General features: G+C 46.6%; 1 protein-coding gene across 2 annotated transcripts in view; it reads left to right on the top strand.

Moving 5' to 3' along the window:
* Window positions 1–485: 485 nt before the first annotated feature.
* The window catches only part of SUFU (SUFU negative regulator of hedgehog signaling), a 106,386-nt gene continuing 81,636 nt past the window's right edge, over window positions 486–25,235 (top strand). For both annotated transcript variants that reach the window (XM_050898581.1, XM_050898579.1), the window contains exons 1-2: window positions 486–729; window positions 7,526–7,660. In XM_050898581.1, the coding sequence (XP_050754538.1) occupies window positions 548–729; window positions 7,526–7,660 (317 nt within the window). In that variant the 5' untranslated portion in view covers window positions 486–547. The remainder of the gene's footprint in view (window positions 730–7,525; window positions 7,661–25,235) is intronic.

Below are 25,235 nucleotides of genomic sequence, written 5' to 3'. Positions count from 1 at the left end.
GCCAGCCGCGCCCGCTGCCCACCTCGGAGCTGCCCGGGCCTCTCACCCCTCCCTGCCGCGGGGCGACCCCTGAGGCTGCCCCACGGCGACCCCTCCTCTTCCCTCAGGCCCACCCAGGTGCCGGTAACCTCCTTTCCCCGCCCCAGGCCCTCCCTCACGCCCACGGGACCCCCCTACAGCCCCGTGCCCCCCGGCAGCTCCGTACCGCGCTCCCCTCAGCGCCTCACGGGGCCCCTCGCCCCGCTCCGCGCGGTGCCCCGCCGCCGCCGCTAGAGGGCGCGCTCGCGGCGTGGCGGGGAGGAGGGGAAGAGGCGCGGCCGCCCTCCGCGCCGCGCGTCGCCATTGGCGGAGCCTCCGTGTCACTCACCGTCGCCCGGGCAGCGGGGCCCGCCCCCTCCTCCCGCAGCGCCGCGCCGCGCAGCGCCGCTTGGGCCGGGCCGGGCCGGGCGCGCGTCGGGCCGGGAGCGGAGCCGAGCCGAGCCCAGCGGGCCGCGCCGGGCCGGGCCGGGACCAGCCGCCTCCGCCGCGCCGTCCCCGCCGCCGGGACATGGAGGGCGTGCGGCCTGGCGGGGGTCCCCCCGCGGGCGGGCCGGGTTCAGGCTCGGGGTCCGGCTCCAGCTCCTTCCCGTCGCTCTTCCCGCCGGGGCTGCACGGTATCTACGGCGAGTGCCGCCGCCTCTACCCCGACCAGCCCAACCCGCTCCAGGTCACCGCCATCCTCAAGTACTGGTGAGGCGGCCGGGGCTGTGGCCTGGAGGGGGCCGGGGGCCTTGTGTGGGGCTGGGAGGAGGAGCGGGGCCGGGGGCCTTGTTGTGGGCTGGGGGGGAGCAGTGGGGCCGAGGGCCTTGCGTGGGGTTGGAGAGGGTTTGGGGGGAGCAGTGGAGCGAGGGAGGAGTAGTGGGGCTGGGGGAGGCTTGGGGGCAGCAGTGGGGCTGGGGACGCCGCATGGGGCGGAGGGGGGCGAGGCAGTGGGGCTGGGGAGGGTTGCAGCAAGGGGAGATGGACTGGGGATTGTGTGCTGAGTTTGGGGTGAGATGCAAGAGGTTTGGGGGTGTGCAGTGGGTCTGGGGGAGGAGGCATTGGGGATGTGATTGGGAGGTGTATTTGGGGGGTGTGCTGGGGAGGATGTACTGGGAATAGAAGGAAGTGTCTAGGGAGGGATGCGCTGAAGTCAGGAGGATGTATTGGGGTTTCTGGGGTGATTTGGAGCTTCCCTGAGTGAGGGGCGGCTGATGAGGGTCTTGGCTTGGGCAGGTCATGGGAAAAGGGAGTGTGTGTTACTCAGTGGAGGGGTTCCCACAGAGGGTGGGGGGCTGGAGTCCCCCCTCCTGGACAGGAGGCACAAGCTCTGTCTTCTGGCCTGGAGCTTGGGCTTTGAATATGGCCAGCACTGACCGGAGTGAACCTGCGTTCCAGCCTCTGAGCTGGATGCATGCTGTGCGTGTACCCATAAAATCCACAGGGCAGAGCCAGCTTCTCTTGCCCTTGCGTAGCCATGTGTTATCGCAGACTGTGAATCTGCTGCTTACTGTCTCTGCTGACACAGTGTCTGACACCAGTAACAGCAGTTGCTTATGTGGGAGAGTGGCATGAAGGAAGTACTTGGATGTTTAGCTATCGAGATAAGTGTCTAGCCCTGTGCGAAGAGGAGTTCCTTTTGCTTTTTACTATCGCTTTGCTGCTCAGCCCCCTCTTCTGGGCCTAAGGAACACCATCAGGTCACTCCCGAGTGTTTGCTGGACCTGACATTGACCAGTCCCTACTCCAGCACTTGGAAAAAGTTTAGTAAACACTCAGCTTCTTTATTTACGGTGCATTTTAACCTGTATGTCTCTATCTGATTGAGTCCTGAGCAACAGCAGAATAACATCCTCCCTGTGTTCTGCTCTGACAGCCAAGCTATTTCTGTTGTCTTCCAACGAAGTGCTGTTTTTTATGTGGTTCTAGCAAGAAATATGTCTGTTAGCCCTTATTGCTTAGGGGGTTTTTTGTACTTAAACAGACACAGTAGGCTGAGATAAGATGTTGCAAATCTGAGACCTCAAAATACAAATAATTTCTTAATCATCTGTGTGGGTCAGTACTGCAGTACTTCGGTGGTGGTCTGATCAGCCTGTTTTTACACCTATTTCTAATCTTAGATATTCAAGCTTGTTCAATTTCCAGTCACCTTGATTTGGGAGTCAGCACTTCTTTTCCGTCAACTGCTTGAAACAATACTGACTAGAGTAATGTAAGATTTGTGTGGGATGGAGGGAGATTTAGGTCTGTAATGAAGAATGGCAGAGACCCTTGATTGGGAAGAAACCTTGCTGCTTGTTTGCTTAAGGGGTTGAGTAGGGCTTCACTGCAACAGGAACTCAAACGCTAGAAAAACTGCTATTGGCAGTGATGGCCGGTTGCAAGTAAGAAGTAATGTGAAGGCCTGTTTATCCTGGCATTTTCCACTTAGCGGTTCTTCCGACTGTCAGCTCAGCCGGCAGCAAGAGCTGAGAGCTTTGCTCATATAAATCAGAGGGGAGCTTCTTACTGCTGTCCTGTGCAGGAAATTCTTGTGCGAGGTGGAGCCTATACGGACACTACAGGTACTTTCTCTTCCTTTGTTAGGTGAAACTTGGTTTTGTTAAGTCTGGTAGAATGACTTCTGCCACTGCTCACTCTCCGCTAGTCTGTCCTCCTCTGCTCGGGCTGCCAGCTATTGGTTGGTTTAGATTAGAAGAGGAAATTGCTGAACAAAGTTCCCTGCCTTAGGAGAAATATTGTAACACTAATCAGCTTTTAATTATACATATCAGTTTCTCTATGGTTAACAGCAATTTTTTTTGTTCAGGGAGCTGAAGTTGTATTCTTTGGCTTGCACGGCAGAGCAGATCCTTACTTTGTAATGTTGGAGAATCTGCAGAACTGCATACCTATTAAATGAAGGGGTTTAGCCGCGTGGATTATTTCATGGAACCAGTCTTTTCTTAAATGCTATTTGCGTATCTTGGGAGAGAGTTCGTGATTGCAACTGGAACTTCTTGGAAGAGTTCCTGGCTGTATTTATAAAGGCCATGCACTGAGGAGTTTCTCTCTGTTGATATCCAGTATCCGCTTTTATTTTTAAAACGTGGTTGAGTATCTGTAAGTGAAATATCTTGCTGCATAGAATTGCTGGTGAAAAAACAGATTTGTACTTTCCTTTGGGATAGGTTTTGAAATAGGCAGAATTTGGGCTGGACTGTTGGTTTTTCATCACCTGTCTTGAATTTAGGCCATGTACTCAAAAACCAACGTGCTGACCTGTGGTCTGCAGCTGCTTGGGGATCACGGACTACTTCTGAAGAGTTGTCAAAAGGTAGCTGTGAAAAGCAATCCTGTTTTCAGCTGCTGGGAAGTGACTACAAACAATCCACTAAGGACTTTTCAGAGTGAATGGATTGGGAATTTTCCAATTTTTTTCCCCATTGTGGAGCTGTTTCTTCTCTGCCCACTTCTGGTTTCTCCTTCCACAGAAAGTTCGGAGCGGTCTTAACATCAGTCAAAAGAAGACTCTTGGTGCAGATGCAAATACTGAGTTTCCCCTGAGGCTGCCCTTCTTGCTCCTGAATGAGCTCCATGAATAGAGAAATTTGTACCGTACCTCTGGCTTTGAAGTTGGGCTCTTCCTAATAAAATCCTCCAACGCTTCCAGCTCTTTGTGTGAACGCGTGTACTGATATGTAGATTGTGATACAAGGTCGAACCCTGCAACAGCAGCTGTGGGCGGGAGGATGTACCCGGAGCAGGCATTAGCGGTGCTCGACTAGTTAGCGTAGCAGTGAAACCTGCCACTGGAATTGGATAAATATCTGTGCGGACTAGCCTTTACTGAGCAGTATTGCCATGGGTATGTTACTAGCTGTGCTGCAGGTAGCGGGTTTAAAGCTAGTGCTGGATGCTCCTGTCTAGCAGTTTTGGGATAGGTATATGGTTTGGATGCCTATTTTTCAAAATCTGATTAGTCGCTGCTGCAGGCTTTTTGCCTGACTCTCTTCCAAGCCTACCAGATTTCTCAGGGAGTAAAGATGGTCTGTCTGGATTGTCATGCAGCAGTAAACCAGTGGGTAGCTAACTCTGGCCGGGTCTGCTCTGGGCAGGACAGAGCTCGGCTCCCTTGAGCCAGCTGGTGCCGCATTGTTGCAGCCGCCTCAGGGTTTTGCGGTGCTGCAGATCCTTGGAGAGGCTTGGCCTTTAGAGAGAAGTGTGGGGTTGCCAGCAGGAGCGAGGGAGAGGTATCTCACTCGCCTGGTGCAGTCTAGGCAGGACTTGCTCACCGTCTGCATCAGACCTGACAAATGCGTTTGAGTAGCCCTGGGGAAGAGCGTGCTTGTGGAGCAGTCCCTGTCCTGAAAAAGGGCAGTATAAGGGTTTGAGTTGTGTGTTGTCAAAGTGCCTGTGTCAGCAGTGTTCCAGTGTAAATCGTTTAACGTCTAAGGTGTTATTAAACCCAGTTTGGAAGCAGGTTTTGTGTGTGTGGGAGATGCTCGTTGCTTAGCAGGTGGAGGTGTTTTTGCCTTCATTGCAAATCCTACACATCTGCTCTGACCACTTGCTAATCTCTCACACTGGTTTGCTGGTCAGTGTATTGACCTCCCTTGCCCTGGAGTCTTCCCAGTCAGGTAATAATTGTGTGTGGCTGCTGCTGTTCACTGCCACTCCTCGGAGGCAAGTGACTGTCCCGACTGGAATTGCTTCCACCTGGCTGCTTCCATCACAGATCTGGGAGCTACTGCCGTGGGGAGCCTGAGCGCTGGCTGGGGTGTTGGTGCCACGCTCTGAACGTAGCCACCTGAACGGGTATTTATGGCAGAGATCTCAGCCTCCAGCGTGACCTGGTGCTGGTGAGAGGGAACCGGTGGAGATGGGGTATGTCAGAGGGGGATTCATATTTTTCTGAGTGTTTCAGGCTATTGCTAGACTTTGCGAATGGGTTTTCCCAGGCTGCCACTGAGGATCAAACTCTGCTCCATCCCAGGGTCTAACACGGGTTCCCTGTGCTTGCTCACCAGTTTGCCTTTTACACCATAAAGATGCCACTTGTTTGTATAATTCTGACTTAGCCATTGCCAATGGACCTCAGTGCCATTACTGGGGGTGGGATGCTCATCCCCTCTGTCCTGCCCTGATATCCTGGGCTGCATCCTTGACTGACCTGCTAGGAAGCTGGAGCTGGCCTGGAGCCAGCATGGTGGCCTTATGTGACTTAAAAGGAGGGAAGCTGTCCTAGGGAAAGTCACTCATGTTAGATAACCCTGCTCTGCTTTTTTTTCCTGCAGCAGTAGGAGGGAGGCAGCACAGCATGCTTGTGGAGAGAGCCCACAGGCCTTTTATACAACAAGCTGATACGTTACTTTGTACAGACTTGATAAGATTGGGCAGCAGGAGGTAGGCAGAGGATTTCAAATAGTGTATCACTGTCGCTAGAAATCTGTGTAGAGTATGTGGGTGCCTTCTGGAAACAACAGGAAACCTGCTCTCATGGCCCTTCCTGGCACCATCTTCCCTGCAGGTGATAAACTCAGGGAGTCCGCGTATGCATTAACTCTCCTCAGAGCTCACCCTGGGAGGCACCTTCTTACTGGTGCTTTGCATGTCAGCTCGACTGGGTGCTGGCTGGCCTCTTGCCAGACCGATGAGCTGCCAGCAAGGACTGGATCCATCTGTCCAGCCATGATGACTACTTCTCCAGAGAATCTCCTGTGGAGATGCCCAGGTGCTGCAGCTCTGTGGCAAGGCCGGTGCAGAATTGTGAAGTGACTTTTTAGCACCTCTGTTCTGCAATGCCGGCTACCCCAGCTCTGAAAAACCCTGTCTTCTCAAGGGTGTCTCCTAAATGAACTTCAAGAAATTGCTGTACTCGGCGAATGTGATCTAGGGGTAGTTGTGCAAGCTCAGGGTTAAACCTCTTCTGCACTGATTGCCTGTTTTCTGAAGCCAGTGGGTGTAACTCCGACTTTACTACGAGCAACCTGGTTCCACTCATGCCTGAGGATTGAAATGCTTGTCAGCATTTCCTCTGTGCTGCTAGATGGGACTCCGAGAAGGGTGCTGGCCTTAAGTGGGATAATTGCAATTAAGCTGTGCTGTTTGATTGTCCCAGAGCTTCCTTGGTAAGGCAAGGTATGGATCTCCACATGTGAAGCACAAACACTTCCAGGAGGCATGGAGCAGTGGTAGTGGAGAGTGCTACAAGAGGCTGACAAGCAGGCTAGATGCTGAGAAAGTATTTTTTGCCAAGCCTGCCAGTGTTTGGTATAAGGCTGCGGTACTTTAATCAGGGAACAAAACTGAGGTGCTCAAACGCTTTTTATGCAGTGGTTGTGGTGTGCGTAATGATGATACACAAACCCTTAGGGCTAGCGAGGGAAGCACAGGCATGCCCTGCAACCTGCAAATGATAGAGTCAGGGTCTGAACAGACGATGCAGATAAGGGGAATTGGTGTGTAATAAGTGGTTTGAATGAAGGGGATCATCTTAGTTTGGATTTTCTTGTTTGGAGCAGTTGAGAGTATTTTACTTGAAGTGAGTTGGAGGCAAGAAACAGTTAAACAGTTGCTCATGCAATTCCATAAATGCTTGTGGTAGGTGGTTTGATGGCTTGTCTCTTCTTGCTTGCTTCTACCTGTATGTTTTATGATTGACAGGGCGAACAGCGAGCAAAACAGTCTAGCACGTTCCTTCCTTCGGTGGGGAGTTCACCTGCCTCTGCTCAGGCAGACGTGATGGCGAGTGGCAGGAAGAGTGTGCTGTGCTCTCTGCTGGCACACCAACCTCGTTTCCTTGTGCTGTGTAACTGGAAGGGTGGCTGCAGGTTTTGGTGATGGCTGCTTAACGTACTCTGGCTGTGCTGCATTGACTTTTAAGTAATGTTCTTTTAAGGAACCCATTCTAATGTTGAAGCAGAGGATGCAGTGATGCTTTTTACTCGTTCTCGATGAATGCAGCTAGTGTATTTTACAAGTTCTGGTACTAATTTTTCTGAATCAATGTTTTTCTCCTCCACTATTTTAACTGTCATATCTATGTTCAGAAGTATGGATTACTCTCCTCAAAACTTAGCCATTTCAAATTGTGCTTTAAGGAATAGCATCGGTGGGTTTTTTTTTAGTTGGGGTATGTGCCTCTGGACTGAATTAAGAGCTTGCAGTGCAGATACAGCTATTGCTCTTTTACTAGTACAATTTCCCAATTTTCTTTGTGTTTTGTGGAAGCTTTAATATGATTTTCCAGAGATTTTTATGCTTTAATGTTAAAAACATTGTAGTATGTTGCACACATACGCTTTGCCTTCCTGTGCTTGAAGCTTTCTGGACTTAACCCAACCTTTCTCCTCAAGTTTGTTTTTTTTTTTTTTTAGAGGTAACCTGAACATGCTAATTTCATTTTTGTCACTAGCTATGTTTTAAAGCAGGCCTTTGTACAGCCCCTTGTAGTACCTGTGGAGACTCCCCATTTGTCTTGAATAAACTAACTTACCTAAGAATCTTTCTGTTTTTAATGCAGGTTGGGAGGACCTGACCCTCTGGACTACGTTAGCATGTACAGAAACCTGGGAAACCCAGCGCTGAATGTTCCTGAGCACTGGCACTATGTCAGCTTTGGGTTAAGTGACTTGTATGGAGACAACAGAGTACATGAGTAAGTGTCATTGAAGTTCTGTTGCTGCATGTTGTGTTTTGTGTTGCATTTTGGGGGAGCCTAGGTAAAACCCTGTCCTGCTGTTCTTACTATTTGAACAGCTGGTTTTCTGCTGAGAATACCCTAGCCCTGGTCTTGCAATGGGTGACGTATGCCTGTTCTTGGATGTAGAAGAATTACTATGTTCCCCTCTGCAGGCTTTGAATGCAATATATTTCCTTGTCAGTGTTGAGTGATTTTTTTCTTTTTTTTTTTTTTTAATTCTTTTAACTGGTTGGGAAATTTTTTTTTAACTGAATGTCTTGTTGTGTTTTTCACTCTTGGTAGTCTGTTACGGTCATACGCTTAAATCCTGACCCCTCCCTGTGCATGTTAAATGCCTTCCTCTGGAAAACTGCTGTAAGGGCATTTTTCCTATTGCTGGCACAGCAGTGTTACTGTCAGCGGACTGCCACCCCAGTGGCTGCTGTATAAAGTGCCAATTTGTGTAACAGAAGCATAAAATTCTAATTGTTTGACTGTCTTTTCTCCAGTAATTGAATTATTATCTTAGCTTGTTTGTATGGATGGTCTTTAGCAGGCATTTTGTATTAGACCAGGCAAGCAGCATGATCTAACCTTATTCTTGTTTTTCTTTTACTGACCTTGCTCCTTAACTCCAGTTAAAGTGAGTAGCAGTAGCCAAGCTGTCATGATCTTGGGGCTGTGAACATGGCCTTTTAGCCAGCCAGAAATGGCAGAAGGTTTCTGCTGTTGCTGTTTAGTGAAACTGTCTTTGCACTGTTTCATAGTTGCAAGGCAAATGTCCTTGATGAATGGTGCTGCAAAGGCCCCGGTTTATTCACCCAAGTTTTCCTTCTTTTGTTTGTCTTGGTTAAGATTCAGCCACCAGTTTTTTTCACCCAGGTGCTTCTCTTGCAACAGCAGCAGTCAGGCAGTTTCTTTAACCTTACCCATGTCCTCAAGGCAGTTTCTCCTGTTTTTTTTTTCCTCATGTTTGTGGTTACAGAACTGTTTTTCAGAAGACAAGTCTCTTAAGACTGGAGTTTATACAGGACCCTAGTGTCACAGAGATCTGCCTGGGACATTTAACCAACACATCTACTAACAACAAACCCTGGTAATTAGTTTCTGGGGCAGAGGAAAGGTAGGGCAAGTGAAAGAAATGAAGTGAAGTTAAAGGCTTCCTTCCCTCGCTTCCACAAGAGACCCTACCATGGACATGCAGGCCTTCACGTGGTGTCTTTGTTCTCAGAGCATGATATTTCATCTTTGCCACTGAAAGTATGAGGTTGCTAAGATTAGGTGACCTGTGTTTGCCCACCTTTTTTTGATGGGACTAATTTTGGAGGGAGTAAGTGCTGTGCTGACTTCCTCTCTTTGGTGACTTGTCAGCCTGCGGTTTTCCCATGGTGAGACCATTCTCTTTGCACAGACTCTTTCCTGATGGTTTCAGGTGAGAGCGGGGAGTGGGCATGAGGGTCTCAAGTGAAGACATGAAGGGTGATGTGTTTTTATGAATGAAGAAGCAAATTATGTAAGGACACAGCCTCCTTGGCCCTGGCACATGCTCTGGCTTCTCACTCCCAAAACCTGTCTGCTAGACCAAAAACTTGTTCTTCTGTAGTGGAAAGCTTGGGGGTGGAGGAGTGAAAGTATCACACAGGTGGAATGTCACAACTTTAACTTCCTGGCACGAGACCTCCAAACTCTTCATACTGTCATATGATTTGGTCTGGAAATTTGGGTTGAGATAGTGGAATATGCCTTTTTGCTGGTTGCAGGGCCCGGGAATTAACCCCCCATCTCTAGACATAGGCTGCAGGCGATTTCCAAGGCCTGCTGAGTGAAGCAGGAGCAAAGTCTGCGCCGTGCTCTGGGAGGTTTGAAGTCCCTGAATGCCCTGCGTGTACGTGAGCATGGGAGGAGGCTTAGAGAGCTGGTGTGCCTTGGCTGCCCCCGGCACCACGCTGCTGGAGGCTGCTGCAGCTGGGCACTGCAAGCAAATAGCGAGCCCTCGCTGCTGCGCTGCTTTGGGGATGTTGGCTGCAGCCTCTTGAGCACAGGCCTGCTCAGATCCATCAAAGTGATCTCCATGCCCTGAGTACACGCGTGTGTTTCCCTTCTCTCTGTGTGGCTGGAACAGTGTTCCTGGCTCCACAGCGGGGTGTCCCTGTGTCACTCGCCCTGAGATATTCAGCTGTCTGCAGTCTGTCACCTTTATTTTGGCCTCATTCTTGGAGCTACAAAACTTAATACTACATGTGCTGCCGAGAAGGCTGGCTCTGCCTTCATGGCAAAAAGTCTTAATAAACAATCATGCATGTGGTAAAGCTGTCAAAACCTACACATCTCTTAAACGCTGAACCTGAAGTTATTACCTGATAGGCGAGCACTGTAGACAGGCAGAGAGAAGATTTTCAGAGGAGCTGAGCACTCACCAGCAATTCTTGTTCCCAACAGCATTTGCTGTTTGCTAACTACTCTTGAAATACGACTGCCATGTGAACTGCACATCACCAGACCAGCACTGGGTGCACACTGCAGGAATGCAGTGGTTTTGCTATGCACTCAGGAGGCTCTTGTTCTCCGGCAGGGAATTTAATAAAGTCTTTGTTTAAGAAAATTTGTATCAGTGTCTTTGTTTCTTGAACGACTTTGGGATTCTGCTGTCCCAGGTAAAGCGTACTGTGGGATGGTTGGCAGGAGCGCGGGGTGACAGGGGAGTTGTTTAAATCTTTGGAAGATTTCTTTTAAAGCTGGTGTGGCACTGAACTCTGCTTGACTGCCCTGACCTCTGGAGATAGGAGTTAGTTTGTGGGGTTTTTTGGTTTCCCAACTCTCTCTGCAAAGAGTGCAGAGCTAGATCTGCTTGTGACAGTCAGCAAGGTTCCTACAGTAGGGATGTGCTTCCATAACCTTGCTGTCCGTCCTTTAGAAAGGGAGGGATAGTACACTGCCAAAGGTCTTTTTAATCTCCCAACTTGACTTTGGGTAATGTATAGCTTATTTCTTGTGGACCTCTTCTGGTAATCTAGACCAATTATAATGCAGTATTAAATGAAAAGGACTTTTTGATTTTTTTTGGAGTGAACTAACGCTGAATTGGAGGCCCCTGTATTTTTATTTATAATGGAATAGCAAACAGATGTAGCAAGTAACGTGAAAATGTTGACTTTAATTTATATTTTTTAATAAGAACCTGAAAAGTCTGAAGTGGAGCTCTCCCTGTGCCTCCTTGTTGACAGATTTATTTTCAGTTAAAGCAGCACTATTTCCTGCTCTGCTTAAATATCAGCTATACTCTGCTTACAGAACTGGTCTGGTTTTAAGAGTCCACAGAATAAGATGGAAGAAATCTAAGAATTTCAAACGGGGAAACCTTTTTCATTTAAAACCACTCTGTTTCATGGTATAATGGCAACCATGACACCAGCTGTGCTGTGCTGATTGCTCTAAAAATCCTAAATCATGACGTCATGACAGCATTAGGGAACCGCAGGCCTTTCAGTGGGATTTCACGCCAAGCTGCTTGCATGGAAATAAGTCTCTCCAGTTGAGCATGTTGCACAACTTGAGTGGCAGCAGAAATCCTTCCGGGACATTTTTGCAAGCTATGCTCTGTTTTTAACTTTTTCTATCTACTTTAAAATCAAAACCAATGTGTAACTTCTTGAATCTATTCAGCAGGGTTAGAGTAGAGCCTTTTTTTGGGCTGTTCTTGCTTTCTGAAGAGATTCTGCACTGCAGTGACGAGTGTGTGTGTAGCGTGTGAGCACGCTGGCTGGGAGCATGTGGCTGGTGCAGTTGTGGGAGAGGAGACAGGTCCTGCACCCGTCTCCACCCCTTGCTGGCAGCTGCTGCCCCACAGCAATGTCAGCAGCACGTGTCCCCGTGCATCCGCACAAAGTGTGGTGCATCAGCTGCCAATTGCAGATTCGTACTCCGATGCCAGACCATCGACAGGGCCAAGGCACAGGCACCTGATCCTTCCTGCAGTTTCCAGGCATGATGGTGACTTCTGCCTATGTGGAGAACGAGTGCCTGAGGAAGGCAGCATCGGCAAGCGTAGCAGGACTCGGACTCCATCAGTGGCAATGCCAGCTTCACCTGCTGCGGTGCCATGGCGTGCTCCAGCCCTGGACTGTGCTGGTGCAGGGGTTTGCAGGGCTGTCCAGGGAGCTGGGAAGCGATGCGTGTTTTCACCAGACTGACTTCTGTCTCCAGTTCGCTGTGAGGCCAAGGCTGAATCTCCAATTAGCTGTTCCTGTAGTTTGAGCACTCAGCCTTTTTGTTAACAGTTTAAAAAGTGTGTGGAAAATGAGAACCATGATGGGATAGAATTCCTGAAAACCTGGAATAGTCTTATTTGTATTAAAATTGCAAGGTTGTCATTCAGAGCCACAATAGAAAGCAAAGCTTAAATTATGGCTAGGTTAAGAGATAAGATTTGTATTTGTGGCCTTCCCACATCCTGAGAACAAACACGCCAACTGTGTTTTGATGTTTAGCTTTTTATGCAAATTCCAATAATTGCGTTTCCTGATCTACACAAACTTCATATTGACAAGGGTGGTGGTTTTCGTTTTGTTTTGTTTTTTTCCTGGCAGCTAGCCAGGAGCTCAAGCGCAGCAGCATCCCATTTGCATAAAGCCGAAGAGATTACAGCTGCCTTCATCTCTAATACAGATGCAGGGTACCACCCGCGGAGACAACAGGTTCCAACTTGCTGTGGTCCTTTTGATTTGCGCTACTTACCATTTGGATCAGGAGGGAGCGGTGCATGCCGGGATAACGTGTCGTCTCTGTGGGTGGTGCCTCCCTATTAAAGGTGAGGGTAAGCATGAGCCTTTCAAGATCTCCAGTCCAGCTTGTGTTCTGCTTGCTTGTATAGATCCTCTGAATGACCTTAACTTGTAAAAGGGCAAGGATGCTTGTTAGAGCTGGGAGGAAGAAAAAGGAGCGCAAAACTGGATCAGGTAACAAATGCAAGGCTTGCAGAGGGGTGGATGTTTTCTGGAAGGCTTTTTCCATGTATGAAAGGAGTTTGAAAAGAGTATTTAGAAAATAGCCTGAAAGTTGGAACGAGTGCTCTCTTTCTTTTGAGTGCATGCTGGCTTCTCCTTTGAGCCTGCATGAATGTAGGACGGAGTGGTGCTGACAGCTGTCACTTTAGTGGCCTCTTAGTTCTGTAGCCTTTCATAAATTTAAAAGCTCACTGCCCTCAGCTTGCCAGCCTTTAGCCTTAAATTTTGGTATTTAATGGGTCCCTAAGTGCTTTACAAACCACGTGCCTAAAGCACTGCTGAAATATTACACCAAACTCCAAGGTGACAGTGAATGCTTTTAAAATGGTGGAGACTGACTCTGCCCCTCTCTGTTTTCATGGAAGTGCAATAAAATAAGGGGCCTTTGGGAAGACAGTAAATTAGAGAGGGGTGGTGGTTGTTGTGGATCCACGTTTCAGATAAGATTTTGTAGAGTTCAGTATGTCTACCTTGGAGAGGTGAAAGATCAAATCAGTTTAGTTTCAGAGCTGAGCCTGTAATTCAAGGAAAATTATTTAAAACCCAAGGTTTTCTTCCACCTTTCATGGTGTCCGGTTTCTTTCAAATGTGGTGTTGAAGCATATTTCACACAGAGGGACCTGAGGACTTTCTTAAATAATAACATGGATGTGTAAACCCTCCATTCCTCATCCTAATTTTGTTTCACTAGGCTATTAGCTGTGAAGTTAAAGGACACCTGCTGTGTCAGGGCTGGCTGTGTGGTAGCTACTTCAGCACATGGAATAGGTAAGTGAGGTTGAGTTTTGGGGACATACCCTCAAGTTGAGGATCAGGAAATAGTGGTTCTTCTCCTGGGTCAGACTTTTGTGAGGTGTGACTGTCACGGGTTGGTTGTGGGGAACAGCCATGACAGCAGTGAAATTCTGGCGATTTATGGTCACCCTGAAGAGCTTCTTCCAGGTCTCCATAACTTCCTGCTTTGTGTTGCCATGGCTTCATCTGTGGCAACTGAACTTTAGCCAGTGCACTGAAGAAATGCTTCTTCTGTGTACCGTTGCTGGAGGTGGAGCATTGCCCCAGCTAAAGGGAATGACATGGAAGAGGACATCCGTAAGCATCAGTTTAGGAAAGCGGTACAAGAGCTAGGACTTGGAGGAGGGAGAGTCCAAGATGGGCACCATACTCTGGACTTCCTTTTTCTTCCTAGGTCTCTTGTTTGTCTATCAAAGATTGTCCCCAAATGTAATGTTTATTTTTCCAGTTGGTCTCTTTTCTGAGGCAGAGAAGAGAGGAAGGTTCATGGCAGAGGGGGAAGGGAGAGGCCATGGTATTAGGGAGTTCTGTGACAAAAAAGATATTTCCTTTTAATGGTAGCTTATTTGAGAATCCATCAGAGTTGAAATGAGTAGTTTGGCTGCAGGGGGGCAATAAGATCTGGTTTTTAATGGATTTGTCTTGTGGTTGGATTTTTTTCCAAAGATATGAGTTAGAGTGAGCTTTTCCCAAAATGAGGGTGCTTTTAGCAGGTCTCACCTGTGTGGATTCTCTGGTGTCTAGAAATACAGCTGTGCATCTACTGAAACTTGCTTACTGGGAGTGCCTGTACATCCTTCTCTTCTGTCTGGCTGTTTGTTTCTGCCTACTTCATAGAAATGTGGTATTTTGGGGACAGCTCTTCCTTTGAATGACTTGATTGAATTTGACCAATGAATTCAAAAATTCTGGAGAGATTTTAAAGAAACACATGCAGAAGTGTGATCATGTAAGGTTCAATTCCCTATTGCCCAGGCAAAAAACAATTAAACCAAGCATTATGCCTATTTACGCACCCAATTGACAGTGTCCCTCCAACGACTGAGGCAAAGCACCAGGACTGTCTAAGACTTGTGTTTCTCTGCTGGAGGCAGACCTCCCTTGAAGCTATGGTCACCATGGGGAAATCTTTTTTCCCTCCTCCCAGGCAGAGTGCACTTGGCTTCCAAATGTCATTTGTTGGAGGTAGTTAGCACCGTTAATAATATGAAAGATGTAGGCCACCTACAGAGAGAAGTTCGCTTTGTGCTGCGGTCTATCTGTGCTTGCGTGCGGAGGCTGTGGGATGAGAGCACGCTTGAACTGTGCTAGATTTGGAAATATTTTTTTGAAGCATTGAAGGAAATTCATTTAACGTTTACAGCATGGTAGTTGAATTTACAAGAAGGACTGTTCTCAGTAAAAAAAAAAAGGGGGGGGGAAAAGATTGGAAGTAAGTTTATAGCTGAGCTTTACTGAAGGCAAGCCCCGCTTGCTGTTCAGTAGCGCATCTGCACGTGCGTCCCGGTAAGATGAGCCTCTTGCTGCCATGTGGGGGAAGGGGCATAGTGTTCAAACTGGATGATTTCTTTTTGTCAGCAGAACTTCGACGTTTATAATCTTGGCATATGGGAGGAGAGTTGGCCCGAGACAGGGCTTCCTTACGCTCGTCTCCCAGCTGGGTTAGTGCTGAATGATGTGGGAGAGCTTGCAGGCTGTGCTCTCCCAGTGAGTTCAGCCTGCTGGGAAGAGGAACAACTGGGGATCAAAGTTCGGTCTTCTAGTGAAAGATTGTTTTACGTGATAAAGATCTGTTTAGGATGTTCTAAAAAGCAAGAATTAAAAGATAGTGGGTTTTTTTCAGTGGGACATGAAGGTAAAAGCATTTTTTGAGCTGTGTGGCCATTCCGGCTGTGAGATCAAAGGAGGATTGGCTTTTTTATCCCTTTGCTGCCTGGAATAATGATACTAACAAAATGAATGTTTGAAGAGATGCATCTGAATGCTGTTATTCATACCTAATCCCCTTTTTTTCCTCAACGCAGATTTAGCATTGGGAACATGCCTTCCTGACTAGTACTAGAACAGTCTGTGTTTCTTGATGGGACAGTGGTTACAATTGGTAACCACAAATTACCGCTAGTAATAAAATTACCAATTTTGTTTGAAAATATGAGCTATTGGTATTTCTCTCTCCTAAGCTGGAAACTCCATAGCGCTTACCTAACTCGGCTGCCTCTCTACTGTCATCTCAATTTTGAATCGAGGCCCAATAGGCAGTGACACCAGGATAACAAAAGAAGCCTGCAAATCTTTGGTGGTCTCCCATTCAGATGGTATTCCCTTCCTTGGACAAAGGGGGTGGCTATGGCTCCTGAGTGCCACTCTGCCTCCAGGGATGGTAACAAGGAATGGATCGTCTAGCGGGAGGCATTTTTTGATCACTTGACAAAGCTGGGTAGATGGGATACCACCTGACAAAGGGCTGAGGTTTAAAGGAAGATTTTGCAAGGGCTCTTAAGAACAAAACAAAAAAAAAAGGCCAGAAAACTTTTGCAGGATGTAAACAGGGTGGGCGGAGGTGAAGGGGGACTCAGCCATTCTTGGGGAGCTCTGATTTAAGCCCAGAGGATAGAGACAAGGGAAGGAGGGAAGAGTGCACAGATGGCTCATTGTTTTGTCTAGCTCAGCATTCTTGCACTGCCGAAGTGAAGGGCAATTGTTTTAAAATCCCTTTTGCAAAGAGTGCTGTTTGCTTTTCAGCTGTCCCTCATCCCTGAGATGCAAACTGTAAACCAGAGGGGCTGGTCTTTAACACCCATTTGTTTTGGAGGGTCAGTGCTCTGTCCAAGGGGCCTGGGGCAGTTGCTGGGCTGCGAGGCATCCCTCCTGTAAGGGAATGGGGGAAAGAGTGTGCGCCTGGGAAATGCACTGCAGCAGCTGGGGAGAAGGCGAGAACAAAAGGATGCACATGGAGGGGCTGATGCAGAGCACTGTCTGGCTTGGGGAACTTTACCAAAGCTATGAAATGTGGCATAAAACTGGCACATACCTTACCTGCAGTGGTATCTGATGTACAGTATAGTTACAGCATTTCATTTTTTTTGTAGCAAAATAATTCGTTAGTATAGAGAAATACTGCCATTTCTATACTGTTATTCTTTCTACCGCTCCAGTTGCACTGGCATAGCTCCTTCCCCTCCTCCCCTGTGAATTGTTGTGGCCTTTCTGGAGCAGGGGCCTTTTTTGGCATAGTCGACAAAAATAAACCATAAAGGCGGCTGTTGTTATGAATAAGGCTCAACAGGGGAATTTTACCAGTAGAACTACAGCAATGTAATTATACTGGTAGACTAGTTACAGTAAATTTCCTCATGAAGACAAGCCTTAAGTTGACATTTCCTAGCTAAGTTGAATCCATATGTATAACTTTATTACGCAAAAATAATATGTCTCTGGGCCTTGAATTCTTTTTTACCCAGAAGAGTAACATTAAGCAGAAAAGCAAAGAATTTAGTATTGAGAGATGGATGGGGGATTTTCTGTAACAGAGCGGCTGTGATGAGCTCTACGCTGAACTCAATGTTTTACTGGGTAGGTTATTCCTCCTAAAGTGGTCAGGAACGTGAGGAGTGTGTTTGTGCTTACTGCGCTAAAAAGTAAGCAGTACTGAAATATGCTGTAAGTTGACATCTCTCTTCCAACTTTCCTCCTGTTTGTAACAGAAGCTGAGCCATTTTGCAGTTTCCATAACTGAAGTGGTTTGGCTGAGAGGCAAAACTATTTTGCCACTATTAAAATCTTTAGGGGTAAGCCTGGACCTACTGAAAGGAAGGGAGGGAATGATGCTTTCTTTCCTCTTTTGTTTGATTTAAAGAGGCCAAGATTTATTTTATCCTTTTGGATTTTGTCTTACGACGGATGGAGTCCGTGTAACATTCACAAGCCAGGTGTTTATTTCTATAGATCAAAAATATTAGCCTATGATTCCTACCTCTGAAAGTTTCCAGTGCTTCAAAGGAACGATAGTCTTGCAGGAGAAGCTTAACACTTAAAGGCAGATTTAAAAAAAAAAAAAAAAAAAAAAAGTAGACTTTTCATTGCAGCTGTCTCGTGTTTCCCTTTTGGGAGTCTTTCACCAGCAGTCTGGTGCTTTCTTTTCCCTGGAATTATGGCTCGAACTCCAAGGGCCTTTCCCTGCCTGTTTAATTGGTTAAGATCTCTTATGGTGCTCATCAGTATGTTTCTGAGTGCACCTTTTACAGTGAAGTGAGACTATGTAACAGCTCAGCAAGTAAGGAAGTATTGTCTTGATTTCCACAGCTAATGAAGTGAAAGATCAGGGATTGAATCCCAGATCCAGCAGGACACTCGGGTGCCTAAACCCCGCTTGAAATCTGCTGGAGTTCAGGCTCCTAAAAAGCTCCTAAATACCTTTTATGCCTCAAGCTCATTTATTGCACAGCTGAGAACGTAATTGTATGAGAGTCCTAAAAATGTGCTCGAAGGTGTGCTAAAGTTGGTTCTTGCTTTTTTTTTTTTTTTTTTAACGTATGTTCTTTAGCCAGCAGGAGAGTAATGGGAGACACCAGTGTTTATATTCTATGTAACATGTTGGAGCCCTGATCCTCGCCTGAGACTTTTAGGCGATGCTGGAAAAAACTAACTGTAGCTGTCAGTGTAGCTTCTGGCTTTGGGTTTTTCTCTTATTCTTTCCACCCTCCCATACTGCTTTTGAAAGCCGCTTTTGTTATGCGAATGGGTTCCTCCCAGCAGCTGCAGAACTTTCCACAGTAGGAGCTAGGAAGGAGCCAGCAGACGCTGCAAGCAAAGTCGGTGCCCTTTTCCCAGCTGCTCACCAAGCACAGCAACACCATCCTTCCCAGCCATGCTGGCTTGAACCGGCCCTTTGCTTATGTTCTCTTGCCTGATGAGGTTGCAGCTGAGCCCTTAGGTGAAGTTTTGGAGATGTATTACCATTCCCTGCAGGCTATGCAAAGACCAGTGTATCGGAGCTAAGGATTCAGTCCCAATATGAAGTGGGATCTGTGTGCAGATGAAAGGTTGTCTTCCCTAGCGCAGTGTATAGCGCAGTGACTGCATGCTGTGTTTGCAGAATTAACTCCAGCTCAGGCCAAATGAGAGCACTGTTCTGCTGGACCTTGTAGAAATGAAGGATAAGTAGCTCTGAAGTGCAGCATAAATAGGCAGCTTAAGTAAAATGTTAAATTACAGATCTTGATAAGTTGTTTTCTTTTTCACTAGTTCCCTGCCCCTTGTTCTGTGAGTGCAATAGTAAATCCTTATTGTACTCCTAGCTATTCTTTCCAGATCCTTTCAGTGGGCATTAAGATGATGCAACTCTGCTGCAACTTCCCCGGGCCATTGCAGTGAGACTGTTTGCACTTTCCCTGCGGCGCTAAGAAGCGCAGCCTCACTTGTGGTGCTAGCTGTGCTTGCAGCATGCTGCAGGTGGTGGTTGAGAACCTGCTCTCAGGGACACCTCAGCTGCGTTGGGATGGGTTCTGCTGGCCGTGAGGTGGGAAGCCTGGGTGGCTTCATGGAGAAATGTGTGAGCCCCCAAGCTGAAAAGCATGGCCAGTCCTCTAGTCACTTGATTTCACATAGGTTTGTGGGGGTTTTTTTAGTATGTGTTTTGGGAATCATGAAGATGAAATGGTTTGGTCTTGTCAGTTTAGTTATGACTGTAATGGGAGATCAAACCATCATCTACTGGTATAGCTACATCCATGTACCATAAAACAGAGAAAATGAAGAGTGAACTGCCCTCATGTGGACATCTTTTGCTGGGGTAGAGAGTGACACATCCCATGCAACCTCCTGTTTCATATTTTGTTGTTTTAGTCATTTCCCGTGTTCAGTATTTGTCCATGCTGTGCAGAATGTGGAGTTAATTTCCCAGCTTTTATGACCTTGATAGATGGAGTATATAAGCATTTCGTATATGATGAGTGTGCCACATTACTCTTTGAAGCGGGGAAATATCATTATTTTACATGTGAGAATCAAATTCCTAAGTAACTTGTTGAGGAGGATGGGAAACTTGTAACAGACAAGACATTCAAACTTGGGTCACTCGGATGCTGTTTTAGGACTTTGAGAGTATTCTTAAGTTTCTTGACTTAATGTTAATAATGAAGCAGATAGATCCCTTTGGCACCGACAGGGCCTTTACAGCCTTTTGCCCTTAATCTATGTGCACTATCCTTACATGTATGACTGTGTGTTGGCGCTCTCCAGAATGAGACGATAATGCTTCCAAGCCTCTAGAGCTCAAAGGGATTAACCTCCAGCAGCTAAGCGGGATCCTGTCCTTCTTCCAGATGCTACTACTTTCATGGCATGGACAGCTGAACCTCCAAGAAGCAACCCCTATAAATTGCCTTAACTTGCAGCCCAGCACATTAAAGTGACCTGAAAACTGATGGTGGTTTACTTTAACATGCTAGGCTGGAGAGAGCATAGTTCAGGAGCTGTTTCCCATGTGGCTGGGAAGGAGCTGAGTATAGTAACCACTTCTGTCAAAACAAGTTTAACTCATGTGTTCGTGAATTATCAGCTGTGGGTCCTGCCAGCTTGGTTTTGGACACAGGGTACCAGTAGTAAAAGTTCATACCTGTGTTCTTGGCCGTGATGCTTCATAGGATCACTTGGGTTGGAAGGGACCTCTGAAAGTTTCCAGTTGATGCCTGCTCAGAGGGCCAACTTCGACAGCCTCCCTGGATCCTGTTCCAGGGTTTGATCACTATCATGTGAAAAAGATTTCCAGATATATGTAACTGGAATCGACCTTTGCCATTTTGCTGTGCATCTCTGAGAAAGGTTTGGCTCTGTCTTCCCTTCACCCTCCCAACAGGTAGTTGAGCAATAAGATCCCCCCCTCCTTTTATCCTTCTTTTATTAAGGCTGAACAAACCCAGCGCCCAGCCTTTCCTCACGGGATGTAGGTGACTGTGGTGTGGATGCATTTTAATGACACTTGTGTGCCAAGTGCTTCTCTCACATGCCTGACTGATTTAGGTGTCTAAAAAGTGGCCAGTCTGTCAGGTCTACAAAATGCACACAACAATTCCCATGCTGCTTGTGTCTAAAGCTGCTGGTAACCCTTACTGTATTATCGTGTAGTTTAAGTGACACTATCTCTCATAAGACAGTTATGTCTGCAGAGTTAGGAGTAAGGTTGACTTGAGTCTGTAGTCTGAAGGTTTAGAGGAAAAATCAATTTATGTGTTGTATCAACATTCATTATTTACAGAAACAAGTTTTTAAAAATAAAACCTAAAACTGTGCATCTCCAGGCTTCAGGGGCGAGATGGTCACCAGCTGAGTTTTGAAGAAGCTGAACAGTAAAATGTGTGAAATCAATGTTGTGTATGTGTGAGTGAAACTTAAACCGAAGTCTCCTCTTTCCCCTCAGCCCCGTAACAGCACTTCACTCACTGAATGGTAGCTCACTGAAGCACAGTTCTGTTTTCATACTGGCCAGCACAAATCGTTTCACAAATTTTGCTCAGATCTATCTCAGTGTAAGTTTTCTAAGCACATCCTACATGAGTATTTCGGAAAGCTGAGAAACCCACCTCCAAATAACTGCAGAACGAGTGCCTCTGCATCTGTTTGGATATAGATGTTGGAATAATTCTCTAAAACAATTTAAGTTGCTGTTTCTAGAAAGATTTTCCATTTGACTGATGGCTTACTGCAAGAGCAAGCTCTAAGCAACAGCTTTGGGCATAGCCATAGACTGATGTCTCGAGCACCGTTTTTCCACCTTGATTTTACATGAACAGAAATCTTTGAGCATGTGTTCTTTTCGCATTTGTATTTGCCCTGCTTACGCATGAAGCTTTTTCTAAATGAAGCTAGAAAGGAGTCCAGTAAGACCCTGCACGAAGGTTTGGGGTGGCGAGAGCTCGTGGAATTTCCTGTCAAGTGCTCTGAAAAGATAACCATCTGATGTCCAGATAACCACCCCCTGCTTCTCTCAGATGTTTTTATGTGTTTTTCTTTAAAATTGATGCTTTTTTCAATGCCAGGAGACAATCCAGGAGAATATGCAAGTAAGCAGGTGGGGTTTGGCCGAAATAACTTTTCTGGATACTTTTTAAGCCTTTCATGTAGGGGGGTTGCTGTGCCTATTTTCTTATGAAATTGCTTCACAGGAGCATCCCAGCATGCCGTCAGGGCTCTCGGATGAGACTTTTATATTATTTGACAGTTTTGCAGTTGCAGTAAAAACAACCATTTCCTGTTAGACAAGATGCTGGAAGCACTAGGTAGGGTCACTTTTATTCTTTGTCTTTTCCTGAAGCTCTGAAATCTGAGTCATTTGCTTATAGTGGGAAGACGTTGTGTAATGCACCTGGAGCTCGAATTCAGAAGACTGACTCTCTGCATAATCTTGTTTGGGGAACATCAGCTCTTGCCTGATGTCCTTCCCGGGAGATAGAGACACTAAGGTGTTCAACTCAATGGCTGTAACAGGCTGCTGAAGGCTTCTCCTTGGGTTTTAGGCAGGAGACCACCCTTTGTGTTGCTTGTTTGTAAGCAGATGTGGGCAGTGAAAGGGAAATGGTATATGTCTTGATTTTTCTCGGGGAGGACTTGTGAAGTCAGTCATTGAGTACCCTGATGCTTTTTGGTACACCAGTCCTCTGTGTTGCTAATAGTAATATCTTTGTTAGCTAATAGAAAAATCTTCTGGGATGCTTACTAGCTATGCAGTCTTAAAACACTAGTGAGAGTTGGGCCTTGAAGTACTTCAGTCTCGTCAAGCAGAGTGGTGGGCACTGCCCATCAGCTTGGTTTAACTGCCTCCTCAAACTTCTAAAATGTCCTGATAGGCTGATCTGGAGTACTGAAAGCTATGGATTGACAATTACTGTGGCTTCTTTTTTGGGGGGGGAGGATGGGGGGGATGGGGGAGTGGAGGGGTAGAATTAAAACTGCTTTCTGATGGAAATAGCAGCTCCTCCTGATGCCAGGCTTAGAAATGTAGTGATACTGTATTTCTGCAGCCTTCAAAATGGTATCGGAGTAGCTCACCAGCGGCAGAGCAGGAAGCTTTGTCTTTGTAGAAGATGTGGGGAAATGCAATTAGGGAGTTGAAGCAAGAGGCATCTTAAGTGGCTTCACAAAAGGAGTTGTGATGGAGCTGAAAACTGAAGCTGGGACAAGTCAGTCCAGAGTACTGTGAGCCTGCCCTTGCTTCCCAGAAGAGACCTGGTTTATGGGAGTGGAGCCGTGACTTCTGAAAATGCAGTCCTAACTATCCCCAAATACCCTGAAAGAGCTTTCTTGTTGTTCCCTGGATGAAATAATCGTAGTGAAGGGCCAGCATTTCCTTACGTAAACTCCCATTTTCAGGGATTGGTTCACCTAGTATATTTATATACACATGCTCTTAAACTCTCAAAAAATAAACACCTAGTACACTCTGCTCCTTGTCCAGAGCTGTGTAGTTTTCAAAAGCAGAATTTCAGAAATACAGCCATGTTGCACTGCAGCGAAGCAAACCTTCTCTCGTTCCCCTAGCAAAAGTGAGAATGAAAATGCTTTGGCAAATAGCTTTGATTTAAACTGAAAAGCCTCTGGTTTTCAGAGCTGCTTTTAAAGCAAAGGGCTAGTTTGGCTTTTGATCCTCTTAAGCTGGGTTATTTGATGTGAAAAACGCCCTGGGTACTCTGCTGCAGAGGGGAGCAGCTTTTCAGTTCTCTGTGTGTGGCTTCAGGAGAGGGCCTGGCAGAGCGTGGGGTGGTGGGGGGCTCGGGGGGCCCGGCCGCATGGCTCTGTAAATAAAGGGGCCTCTATTTCTTTGGATTCTTTTGCTGGAACTAAATATCATGATAAGTGAAACTCTTACCTCATTAAAGGAACAAGCCAGACTCCTTCAGCATATGCACAGTGCTGCAATGTGGTCTGTTCTGCTGAGCTGATTTGCTGAACAGATAAAGGGAGTTTTAACCCAAAGAATGGCATGTAATATATGACCTTGGCTTTCAAAAGGTTTATTTTTGTTCATGCGACAAAATAAGGTTTTAATATTAAATATAGGGCTGGATTTGACTTGGCAGATACCAGAGCCTTCCATTACTGCTGTAGTCATAATATAAAACTATCTGATGTGTGCCAGTGGGCATTGCAGCAAGCCAAGAATTTCTCCATCAGTGTTTGTTTTTGTGAAAATTTAGCCAGCTGCTTCGCAATTGGGTTGGCTATAAAGGTGATACGCCCTTGTGTTGGAGGGGGCAAAGCAGTGGCGGGCACAATATGATGTCCATGCTGTCTCTTTATAGTTAGTATCTCTAGTTTTGGGGCAAAATATGGATTTCTGCTCCCCCCCGGCATTTTAGGAGTGTTTAAAAGAAACTCTCACTCAAAACTGCAGGGTTCAGCAGAACCAAGGCATAAACCAAACTACGTGAAATATTCAGATCTGTTAGTACAGAAACTTAATGCTGTGTTGCAGCTTTCAGTTTATGTACCTGAGGCCATGCACAGATACAAAATACTAATTTTGAGGTTTTCTTCCTGCACACGCTCCTTTTCAGATGTTGTGTTACTGTAAAGCTGAGGCGCTTTTGGACTGCTGCATTGTAATAGTTTTGCCGAAGGAATGACCTGCAAAGCACTTCAGTGTTGAGATGCTGAACTGAGCTCCAAAACCTTTGTTCTAAATGGGCTGTAGTCTGAATTGGTCACCTTCAGATTTAAAAAAAACAACAAAACAACCAACCAAACCACAACCAAAAAAAACCCACCACAAAACCACCACCCCAGTCCCCACCTCCCTTGCTCACAAAGAAACCAACCCCAAATAGTGCCAGAATCTTGCTTCTGTAGAACAAAGAGCGTGTAATGAAAACATGTTACCTCCGCAGTTGACACAGGAGTCAGGGTCAGGCTAACCTGCTGCCGACGCTTTGCTGCCTGCTTGGAAGGGAACAAGTTAGTACAGGTGTGAGGGGCAGTGAACTTGCGGGGGCAATGGAAGAGGTCATGAGCAAACCTGGCTTCTGTGTGCTTTAGCAGGACTTCTTCCATCTGTGGGTTATCCTTACCCCTCCACCCAGTTTTCTATGGAAATGAGGCTTGTTCAGTCTGTCTCCTCTGGAACTAATTTTTTTTTTTTTAGCTTGTTGGTTGACCGTGGCTGGCTGAAGGTGGTTGACTTTTCTGGAAGTTTGGTGAAAATTGGGAACTTGTGGGAAGGAGCATGAGTTTGAACATCTACAAGCCTGCAAGGTGTGATCCTTTTTTGTCCAGTTCCTCGGCAGCCTCCTAAGAAAACCCCCAAGCAGTGGGGATGTACCCTACAAGGAGGAGGCTGCTGTGGGAATCCAGTGTTTCCACATGGAAGTAATGGAACATCTTGGTATAAATTAACTTGTTTATGGGGAATCTCACTTTATTTGCTCCCCAGTCATGGATGGGTTTCTTGATTATGATAGGTGCATCTTTTGTTTTGTTGCTAAGGCCTTGAACAAAAATGGACACATGATTTGGGGGAATGAACAGCTGCTTACAGCCCAGACATAAGGGAGGAGTCTCTTTATCCTTGTGAGGGATAAAAAGCCACTTGCTTGGTCTTCCATTCATACAGCACGTGTATCTGGAGGTCTTGGGCTTCTTACTGGGCAAATTCATTTCCCATGCTTTTGTTGGCTGTGGCTGCTACTTGCCTCTCCACCAGCGGACTGATGCATCCTTATCCTCACAAATTTTGGAGTTGGGGCTGGTGTAAGCACTCGCTC

Source organism: Gymnogyps californianus, chromosome 6 (assembly GCF_018139145.2).
Source record: "Gymnogyps californianus isolate 813 chromosome 6, ASM1813914v2, whole genome shotgun sequence".
Taxonomy (NCBI): Eukaryota; Metazoa; Chordata; class Aves; order Accipitriformes; family Cathartidae; genus Gymnogyps; species Gymnogyps californianus.
The sequence above is the reverse complement of the archived record's forward strand: the minus strand, read 5'-3'. Positions and strand labels throughout refer to the sequence as shown.